Raw genomic sequence first — 11,790 nt, forward strand, 5'->3', positions numbered from 1 at the left:
AGATGGACATCAGAAAAAATGTTTTTTGAACAACTGTTTTATAAACAACTAGTTTCAGTGTCATAGAATTTTTCTTTTATTTTTTATGTATTTATATGCATATGTAGAGTTAGAACAGTATTTTGAGTGAAACAAAATGATCCTAATCCTCTTTAATATCAGACTTAATTTCTAGGATTTTCCTTTATCTAAAAGGGACTTTAGGCACTTCACATAAAATACTAGAATAATTTTTGGTGTCTTTTGAAGCTCCATATCCTGTAGTGTTAATAGCAATCAAATAAGAATTTATTTACAGTTTTGTCTTTATTGCATAAACATGATAACTAGCATTAGTCATATATAGACACTTTTCCTATGTGGTTCTTTTTCATTATATTAAATTACATTTTTAGATATGAAAATATATGCAAGAACTGTGTGTGGCTCAAAAAGTATTCATAAAATGTATATCTTAAGTGTCTAGCTGGTTTGAAGTTGATGAAAGCTGAGCTACTGCATGAGAAAATAGAACACTAGTTATTCAAAGGGCCAGTGTTCATAGATGTCAAAATAAAAGTATAGAAGTGTATCCTTTGTGTACTGATTTAGACTGGGTGCACCTGCTGATTCCTCAGTTATAGAATTGAACTGAATTATCTTTGATATTCTGCCTTAAGATGATGCTTAGTAGGTGGTGGTTTGTTAGTAACACTTTCTTAGATACAGGTTACATTCTGTTCTTCCGAGTCAGCACACCGAGCTCTTTAACTTCTGTCTGAAAGTGTTTCCCAACAGCTAAGCAATATAGCCAGAAGGCTAAATGTTACCAAGTGATACAGTATGTGCAATGAATGAAGTTGAAAAAAATTGCATAGGTACAAATAAACAACTGAAGGCAAATGACCTGGAGTTGGACATGGAAATGGCGTAGTCCAGCTTATTGCCAGAGCATTTTTATAGTGTTTTATCAAAAATGATTTGATTCTTTTTTTACTTGATAGATCTTATAGTATTTCCATGAACTATTTTTGTGGGTTATCTTACTAACTTGAAGCTTTTAATTATATACAGCCTTCCATAGTTCCATTCAATGCTCATCTGTATCTCTCACTATTCCTGTAAATAATTCTTCCTTATCCTGTGGACCAAGAACTTCAAAAATGTGTTGGAAATTTTCACTCATTTACTGGGAAATATGTTTATAAACAAAAAAGTTGGAGTTTATCCTTTTGAACACAAATAAGTGAATGTTTTTAGACAGCTAGTGTGGCTATATATTTTTATATATCTTTATATGTGTAAATGTATTATCATATAAATACAATGTATTACATAAATTATCTCTGTATGTTCTTTTACTCATTCTTTATAAATCAGTTCTTACAGTTCTGAAATCTGATTTCTCTGGACCTTACAAAAAGCGAAATCTTGGTAACTTCCATTTCAGGAAGAGAAGAAAGCATGGAGCATGAAAAGTATGTTTGACTTGCTTCGCAGAAAGCCTGATAATACAGCAGGTATGCTAGTCATGCAACTCTTACTGAGTTTAAAAGAGCTCATTTAGCAAGTTTACGAAAAAGATAGTACATTACAATTCTATGTCCCCTACAGTTAGAATTGCAGATTTTCAGGCTTTTCATCTGTAGTTTAGCTTGAATATACTAAAGTATATAGACTAAAACTCTTCAATCTGTGGATTTTAAATCTTATCTGCAGTCTTCAGTACATATGTATCTTGAAGAAGTTACTGAGGGAATGAAGGATTAAATGAATAGTCACTTCACTTCATTCCTAACTCGAAGTGATGAATTCCTCATTAATTTTGTTAGCCATTGTTAATAGAAGATTCTTTTGCACTTGTTGTATAGTTGTTAAATTGAAAGTGACTATTTTTTTGTGACTTTATATTACCAAATTCATTCAGAAATCATCCTTGATAGCTCTGATAAAAAAAAAAAATCCTATTTTCTTAGACTCTTAGCATGTATGAATTTGATTAAAACATTTTCTACTGAGTGTGTTTATTGGTGGTGAGTTAGAGCTTACACAAAATAATTGTAATAATATTCAATTTGTCAGTTGATTTTGGTAAATGCTTACCATAGGATCTATCAAAGAAATGTCAGGGTTATCTTTAATTAAGTTGAAATATATCAAGCATAACTGAATAATTTGGCCCACTAGTTTGATGGACTGATACACTGCTGTATACTGATAGATCGATTTGGACTGAGAGTGAGCATCCTTTGGACCTTTCCTTCTGGTTCTTGGGAATTACCATAACCACACCTAAATTTTAAAAACCCTACAACTGACTGAACAGTTACTGATCTATTTCAAGTGACCCTAAGTTTTCTAATGTTTTGAAATACAAGCTGCTACTTAGTCCAAGAGCCTCATGTGCTATCTATTTCTAAATTGTGTGGTTTTCACAGAACTTTCAATATTTTTGTTCTATTAATTACCACCCTGTTTAAATCTCTTACTGTCATCTCTTGCTTACTACATATTTTGTGGCTTGATAATGCTTTAGTGTCTTTTGTTTCCTCATCTGACTCTGAGGCCACATCCATAAAGCTAAGTAAAACAATCCAGGGACTCTTTTCTGGTCCCGAGGGAAGGTGGCAAGGCCTAGACTAATAAATAACTTTACTATCTTCTCCTTTCCCTAGCTTTTTGACCTCATGTACACCACCAATTGAAAGAGTCCCTGGCTTGTACTCTGTTCCAATTCATGCCTGGATATAGACTGGGAGAATGTTAGTTGGCATGGGCTAAAAACATGACAAAGAACATATTAACAAGTAAATGCAGTGGACAGTTGCAGGCTAGTGCTTGAGCTTGTGACATAGTCCTGTTTAGTATATTGGTTGGAAAAGATCTCTGGAGGTCAGCTCTCAAAACAGGTCTAACTAGACCAGGTGCTCAGGGCCTTGTCCAATTGAGTTTTTAATATCTCCAGAGTAGAGATTTTACAACTCCTCTGGGCAACCTGCTCTAATATTTGATTACCCTCCTAGTGAAAATGTTTTCCTTAATATGAAACCAGAATTTCTCATGTGGCAATGCGACTTGTGTTCACTGCCTCTTGCCCTTTCACTGTGCACCTTTGAGAGCAGTCTTGCTCCATCTTTTCTATACCCTCTTATGAGATTTTAGATAGCAACAAGATCTTGCCATAGGCTTCTCATTGTAAGGCTGAATAAACATAATTCTTGCTGCCTTTCATTCTGTATCATTTTCTCCAATCTTGTAATCATCATGGGTGGCTTTTCACTGGACTTGCTCCAGTATATCCATGTCTTTCCTGTACTGGGAAGCTCAAAGCGGTGTACAGTACTCCAGATGCAGCCTCACAAGTGCTATATTGTGAGGAAGAATAACTTCCTTTGACTTACTGACTACTGTCTTACTAATACAACCAGGGTTGCTGTTGGCCTTTTTGGCCACCAGTGCACACTGCTGATTCATATTCAACTTGTCCACCAGGACCTACAGATCCTTTTCGGCAAAGCTGCTTCCTATGCAGTTGGCTCCCAGCCTATACTACTGCATGGCGTTATTCCATTCGAGGTCCAGGACATTGCATTTCCCTTTTATAAATTTCATGGTGCTGTCATCCTGTTTTTCTAGTCTATCCGGTTGCCCCTGAATAACAACCCTGCCCTGCAGCATATCAGTCACTTTCCCCTATTTGGTATCATCTGCAAACCTGCAAAGAGTGCACTTCATTCCGTTGTTAAGATTGTTAATAAAGACATTAAACAGTATTGGCCCCAGAATTAATCTCTGAGGGCCACTAGTAGTTTCAAGCTGCCAGTTGGACTTTGTGCAGCTGACTTCTGATGACAATCCAGACAATTTTCCACACATTGTATATATTGTGCATTTAATTAATCCATATCTCACCAGTTTGGCTGCAAGAATACTGTGGAATATGATGTCTAATGCACTGTTAAAATGAAAGTAAGCCTCATTTACTCCTCTGTCCATGTCCATAGAGCCAGTCATCTCTTTGTAGAAGACAATCAGGTCGATTAGACATGATTTGCCCTTGATAAATCCATGCTGGCTCTTTCCAGTGACTTTGTTGTCCTTGTTTTTGGAAATAGCCTTCAGGAGGATTTGCTGTGTAACTATCCAAGGGACTGAGGCTGAGCAGCCTGTAGTTCCCTGCACCCCTCTGCTTGCCTTTCTTAAAATAGAGGTCTAGCTTGAGACTCTGATTCAGGCTGTTACATATTAATGCAATTAGCCAAAGTTATAACACTACAATTTTAATTATTTTCATGTAAGGAAGTTACACAATGGGTGGTGTAACTTGGGGACTGATTACATGATATAGGAAAAAGGAAAATACAGAATGCTTTGGGTTCTACTTCTTTATGCTTCCTTTCATACAGAAAGATGTAGTTCCATACTTGTTCCATACAGGGTTTTAAGTTCTGATATAAAAGTAATTTTCTTGGATGTCTGCTCTGATGTATGGAACAGATTTTATTCAAAACTAATAATAATGAACTCAATAAAATAAGTTTGAAATTTTGTATGTGAGTGATACTGCCACATATTTATGTACAATCATAGTAAATATAGATAGACTCTCTGTGCCCTTACATTGCAGATAAGTATTTTTGAAAATATGTCCTGTTTTACCTTAGATTTAAGATTACACCTAACAAGTAGATAATTCAAAGAGCAAAGTATTGAGGATTTTAAAATCACCAGCTCTGATTAAGTCTGTGTTGTCTGTTCTAGAAAGGGCTTAATGGTACATCTCTTTGCTGGTATATCTGTATTAGAAACACCTCTTACTGTAGCAAGGCTTATACTGGCAGAAGAATATTTTCTTAGTTTGTGTAGTTTTCACAAATGAAGTAATTTGTAATTGTAAAGGGTATTTTACCAATTTAATTTATTTACACTAGGACTTCTGTTAATATAAAAAAGTAACTGGAAGTCACACTTGCACTTCATTTTACAAACTGACAAAGGAATCATGTAGCCCACAGTGAAATACTTAATTTGTTTTGAAAGCTCTTTCATATTTAATATTGGTTATCTTCCTAATTGCTGATGATCATTTAAGTAATTCAAATAGGTATTTGGATGCAACAGATATTGCAAAAAGAGCTATGGGATCGGTGAAGGGACTGACTAAATTGACATTTTGATTGATTTTTTATGTTTTTGAAAAGTTTGTATTGATGGATGTTATTTAGATCCTATCTAATCTGATAGCCACTTCCATTATGCAGAAACAGTCCACCTGAAGTGAAATAATTATATTCTTCCTTTTTTTCACTTTCTTGTTACATGCCTGAAATGTACTATACTCACCTACTTTTCATGTTGCTCCTTTCTAGATAGCATAAAACAGATTAATGTCATGAACATACCTGTTTTATGGTGCAGTTTAGCTCGGAAGTGTGCTAGATGCAGAAGTAGATATGCTTCTATTCTTTTCTGAGAGGCTTTGCTGTACAGAGTGGAAACCATATTTCTGCTATGAATATCTTAAAAATTGATGAAAAGAGATAAGCCTCTGAAGGGATCAATTCAGCTTATGTGAAGAAAGGCATCTGTTACAGAGGAATAAACCTCTGGCATTCTCATCTCTCCTTTGCATACAGAGAAAGCTGGGCCAGCTAGTTCAGGCTAACTTTTAGAAGGCTCAGTTTAGCTGAGGGTGCCAGCCCTCCTTAATTTCCAAAGGGTTAAGCCAAGGAAGAATTTGTGTGGAACAACAGTTATTTTGTTGGGCGTTACACACATTCGCTTTATAAAGTAGCAGGGCTCCCTCTTTCAGTTTCAGGATTATGTTGTGATAGTTACATAATGGCACGTAATAAGCTCACTGCTTATTAATTATTCCAAATTTACATTCTCTATAGATCCTGAGTATGTTGTGTCTTTAACTGCAGGATGTGGCTTAATCTTCTATGCTCTTTCCACTGGGTGGGATCCGATTCTGTCTCTCTAACCAGTATTATTGATATATATTGATATATTTGAGACCTTCATTTAATAATGCAAAGCATGCACCTGACTATTTATGGTAGTGGAACTCAAATAAATATATTTGAAATTAATTCTTGAATCACTGCCTCATTTATATAGCCTTCCAAGTACCTTCAGCCACATCACATCTTAGCAGTATCTGACTTTTAATACTTCATGTGCATTCTTTGTAATTTGTACTATAGCACTGGACACTTTTTTTTTTCTAGTGTGTAAACTTACAATGTAATTTGACTCTTTTATTGCTAGAAATACTTTACTAGGAAACAATGCTGGATATGGAATTTGTTATTAATTGTATTGCATTTTCATCAATATAATGCATGTTTCCCATAAAAATATGTTTTGCTATCTGAAGTATATGATGCAATGTTACTTTCGATCTCATTATACCAGGTGTAGTAAGTACACCAACACTGCATACAGGCATGTGTATTGAAAAGCAACACTTCTTTCAAATCTCTTCTGTAATTGTTTTTATGATAGAGAAGTTTAGATTGAGCATCATGTATCATTTTTATACTGAAGACAACAGCTTGTTATATTTAGTGATTATGACATGCATTGATTTGTGAACTCTAGAGTCTACGAGTCACTTTTTTCCCGCAAAAATGAAAACATGTATTTTAATACCTTTTGGTGGTAACTTGTTAATCTTTTACTTAGCTAATCTTTTCTATGAGATTTTTCCAGCTTTACCCTGAATTTTAGCTATATTAGCTATTTACTGTGAGATAGAGCTATGCTGCTTCAGCCTTCCTTAGAATTATTATTTTTGCTATGTTCAAGGCTTTTAAGAACTACTTTGTCAATGTTGAAGTGAAAGCATATTCATATAGCTAGCATAAATCTCTGAGGATCTGGTGAAAAATATTGTGTATCTTTGTCAAAAAGCCCTATATACTGCTGAGCTAGTATTTCTGCCATTTTTCTATACTTCTTCATAGTATTTTTAACTACTGGACATTATAGTTCATTTGTACCTTTCATTTGTATTCCAATGTCAAGAAGCTGTGGTGAGGAGCTCAGTGAGAAGCTGTGTTGTCTCCATTGCTATTGTCCGCTGTAGAGTCTGAACAGGCACTTAGCTAACACCTCTTAAATGCTCGAGGCAGTGTTCTTCCAGTGTTTCTAGTGAGTATTCGCAAAATTGTAAGTGTAATCTTGTGTCTTGCAGAATTGTTGAGAGTGTTGGCTGCCTTACCTCTATCTTGTATCTGCCAGACTGTTCTGTTCTTCTCAAATGTAGATTTTGTAGATCTTCAGTCTTTGGATTACCATCTGTAGGTGAGAGCTGATGAGAGAATCATGCCAGAAATGTAGTAGTAAAAACAATGTATTTTCACCGATTTCTTACCAAGGTAATATTGTCAGAGAAGCAAGCTGAATATGACCAGGATAATTTTTTCCATTTACTTAGGCAAACTGTGGATGCAGAACACTGTATGTGTGTGTGTGTGTGTGTGTGTGTGTGTGTGTGTGTATATATATATATATATATATATATACATATATATATATATATATATAAAATTTAATTTTTTGCTTTTCTTGTTTTAGTTCAGTTTTGTATTGAGACTGTTTTTAAAACTGTTATCTGTGGTACCTTTTTAACTGGCTATGTTCAGTGAAATTGCCTATCCTACAAGCACCCAAGTGAATCATTTTTAATATGTGTTAATTGTGTTCTATGTTCTTGGTCGTTACCTTGACAAATTTTGTGCTGTAAGGGAGGAAAAACGCTTCTACCTTTTTATAATAGCACAAAACGCATGAATTCTCTCTACTGTTTCTGGAGGAGAAAACTCATGGAGAATTAGCTTAAATGAAAAATTCTTTGAACAGAGGCTTCAGACCCACACAAATTCTGTAAATGGTTGCATATATTCTGATTCTGTACAAAATACTAACAAAGTGTTTATTGAGTTTGATGATAACTAACTGTTCTTGGAGTTATGGAAATTTAATACACAGGAAAGGGAATAGACAGCAGTGATCAGATCACAATGGTACTTCCTAACTATAACTTTTACATTATTTACATAGTATTGAAATACTGAGTCACAATTTTATTGACTTTGAATATTACTGTATAGAATCTGTGCTTACACGTTACCAGTCTTGGAGACCTCCCAAAGATCCTGCAGTGTACTATGTCAGTCTATGACTGACTTCTAGAGAAGTTTCGGATGCTTTTTGGTTAACAGCAGGAGAACAGAATGAAGACAGAATTTTTTCCCCTAGTCTTTCTTTCCCTGATGGTCTATGAGGAATTGATGGAAAAATAAGTTCCTTTAGTCACATTTGCTCTCTTACTTCAGGTATATTCTCACTAAAACCTAACACTCTTTTCCTTGATCTCTAGTTTTTGCTTTTAGTGGAGATACTTACTAGGTCAGAAAGAAATAAAACATAATTTTAAAAATAGTATCACAGAACTAAGTTATGTTATATAGTGTTTTGTGAATCTTAAAGATAAAATTGCATACTATAGTAAAACACCTCAACTATAAAAGGTACTATAGAGACTTATTTTAAAATTTTTCTCAATTTTATTTTTAATATAGACAGTATGGATAACGAAGGTCAAACTGAAAAGCCTGAAGAAGAACCTGAAGAGGAAGATAACAGCTAAAGTCATTTCAAATTCTATGTCTTCTTGTGTTATACAGGTAGGATTAGAAGTTGACTAACACATGTTTTTCCCTGTATTTTTGCTTTCTAAGATGAACTAGATTTGACTAATTAACTTTGATGTAAAATGAAAAAAAAATCTATCCTCTCCATCACACACAAAAAAAGGAAAAGAAACACAAGCAAAACAGAAACTGCTGGAATTTGTCTCCAATATAGAGGGAATTGGTAGTCTCTAAACTAAGTATCAACTTTAGTCTGTCATCTAAATTCTTTGTGTAGATAGTACATCCTACTTGTTTTAGACCCCAAGGTTAAAATAGGACAAATCTGTCCCTGGAGATTCCTCTCTCTTCATTAAGTATAGAAAAAGCTTAGATAAACAGAAGCCTAATATTTAAGTGGCTGAAAATAGTCAAAATGAATCCCTCTTTCTTTGCTGAAACAGACCCAACAGAGTAAAGCATGTGGTTCTGTAATGTTGTGCCTAGGAATGAGAAAGAAAAATACTCATAATTCTACTAAAATATTTCACAGTAGTTGTTAAGCACTCTGGCCTTGATGCTTTGTGCTAAACTTGTCATACTCAAATTGATTTAGAAATGGAAAAGTAACAAAGAGTATATTTGTGGATAATAATCTTAACCTATTTACCCTTACAAGGCTTAGCGTTTTCTGAAAGATATCACCTCTGTCTCTGTGCAGAACTTCATGTTGAGGTACTTGAGCTGACATCCTGCTGATAAGAATGAGAAGGTGTTTGGGGCTTTTTCATAGCTGTATGTTCCTTGATATCTTGAAAAGCGATTACTGTTAGCATTGCTTAGTAATAAGAACAGTGAATGGGGATTCTAGAGATTTGGGTTCAACATTTGGTTCAAAACCTGACTTGGTTTGTTTTACCTCACTTGCATTCAAAAGGAATAATGATAATACCTGCGTGTGTAAAATTACCTGAAGATCTTTGAATGAAAGGCATTACTGACATGCTGAGCATTAGTTCTCTGCAATGAACTGTTTTGAGCCACTATTCAGCATTGAGAGTCACCTAAATTTAGGGGTGTACATGTAGGTGTCTACTTGTGCAGCAGCTATTCAAGTTCCTATTACTACTAATGGATATATAGTCAGCAAGTTTACTGGGTTAAGAGCAGCTGACTGTTGCAGTAGCTTAGGCACTAAAGTGTGATTCACTTTGGTAAATGTGGGCATCTAGGGCTATTTCAAATTCTCCAGGATATCATACCAGGCCTTCACTTGGACATTCAGAAAGAGGAGGTCCCATGTGTGAATGTCTGTGTAGATATGCTGTGTAGATCCTGAATCTCATGTGTCAATCGTGTAGGTACTCTAGGGCATCTCAGACGGAATTACAGTCCTATATGCAAGCAACTGGATCAAGTCTATGCTGAAACTCTGGACACCAAAGACATCTGAATTTTCATACGTTGAAATGAATCTCATTCTAAAAGTCAAACCTTTAGGAATTAAATGAATTCTAAATGAATTCCTCAGTCAGTTGTACTAACAGCTTTTTGTTTGTCTCCTCTGATAGGGACTTTTGATACACTACTGAACTTCTAGCCGCTAATTTATAGAACCTCTGCCATGAATGAAATTCTTTGTGCATCTAAGTCTGACGTAATCTCTTGGAAGTATAGGGCTTTAAGCTTGAATCCTGCAAAATTTCTGTGTATGTTCACTTAACACATTGAGTAGTCTAACAGAAGCTAATACATGTGCATATGTGCATATGTTTGCATGATCAAGCTTTTGACTTCTAAAAAATTGTTTGGGACTTCATTATTCTATGGATCTGTCACACAGAATGTAAGAACAGTCATCTGTATTTTAATACTGCCTTTTATTTTTTCCATTTTAGAATTTTAATGTAGCAGGCTGAGATACACTTTGCAATAAGAAATATATTTTTCTGCAGGGAGCTGTCTCCCACACCATCATTGAAAATAGTGTTTTGCAAAGAAACAAGCAATACATTACTCGTATTTCTTGCACAATTCAAAATGTAAATCCTGAATGAGTGGCTATATGGTCTTTATTGGAACATATGTGCAAACGTTGTATTAAGCTTTGGTGCGTACATTTGAAAATGAAAGTATTTAATTATTTAGTGGCTGCCAAATATTGTAGTTTTTACTCTATATGTTGGTGATGATTAATTCTTTTCGTAATTTTCTGATGAATTATTTCTGTTTCTGCTTAATCAGCAGGCATACTGTGAAATATAATTGCACTTGAAAGAAAATTATCGTCTCATGAGATGAATAAGTTTGATGATTAAATTACATAGAATAAAGTAATAACATTCACATACCCAAGCAGAATGACAAACTCATCCTTTGTTGTGGTTTGATGACCTTTATAAAAAAACAGAGTCATTTTAGAAACAATCACATGTATTTCAAGACAGAATATTTGAAAGGAAAGTTAAAGAATTCTAAATAAGCCATAGTCTCAGGGAAAATGTAAGAATTTCACCTTTGTTAAATTTAAAATACCAGCCTCGATCTAGGTTCAGCCTAACATAAATCACTGAGATTAGAAAAAGCTCTTAAATCTGATAGGAAAACATATTTGCTCCTAAAGTTGATTACTAAACTTGATCAGAAATAGGCTTGCAGCTTGGCATTTATATCAGCAGGAGACAGACTTCTGTACAAACAACATGAAACGTCTGTTGTTTCATAAACATAGAAGATAAATCCCTTCTTACCCACATTTTTTGTAATGATAAGCCCCAGTTTTTAGCTGTATCTTTATATAATGTAGTATTCACAAACTCAAAGCTAGTCTTTCTTAAAATACAAATCCTTGATTTACATCCAGGCCCATTCTGATCGAGAACTAACATGCATGAGACTGAAAATTTGGAAAAAAGTTTGGCGGTATTACTCCTTGATTGTATGTGACAAAGACCCTCATTTTATTCTTAAACATGTATTTATGTGTAGTCTGTAAGAGGGAAGTTCATCATAAGCCAAGTCGGTGCATTTAATATTTGAATGTTGTAGTGAATGAACACGTCTTGTGTTTTCATACTCCAAGGGCAAAGACAGATTCATGGTCTCTCTTAACCCTGAAATGTCTGTTGCAGGAGGAGAGCATATTGATCCATATATTAAGAGTTGTGAA

At 34.6% G+C, this 11,790-nt stretch overlaps 1 protein-coding gene across 1 annotated transcript in view; it reads left to right on the forward strand.

Annotated features, from left to right (window-relative positions):
- The window catches only part of DCDC2C (doublecortin domain containing 2C), a 47,446-nt gene extending 38,808 nt beyond the window's left edge, over nucleotides 1-8,638 (forward strand). The window contains exons 11-12 of the mRNA XM_062573109.1: nucleotides 1,430-1,499; nucleotides 8,571-8,638. Of these exons, the coding sequence (XP_062429093.1) occupies nucleotides 1,430-1,499; nucleotides 8,571-8,638 (138 nt within the window). The remainder of the gene's footprint in view (nucleotides 1-1,429; nucleotides 1,500-8,570) is intronic.
- Nucleotides 8,639-11,790: the final 3,152 nt, after the last annotated feature.

Source organism: Rhea pennata, chromosome 3 (assembly GCF_028389875.1).
Source record: "Rhea pennata isolate bPtePen1 chromosome 3, bPtePen1.pri, whole genome shotgun sequence".
Taxonomy (NCBI): domain Eukaryota; kingdom Metazoa; phylum Chordata; class Aves; order Rheiformes; family Rheidae; genus Rhea; species Rhea pennata.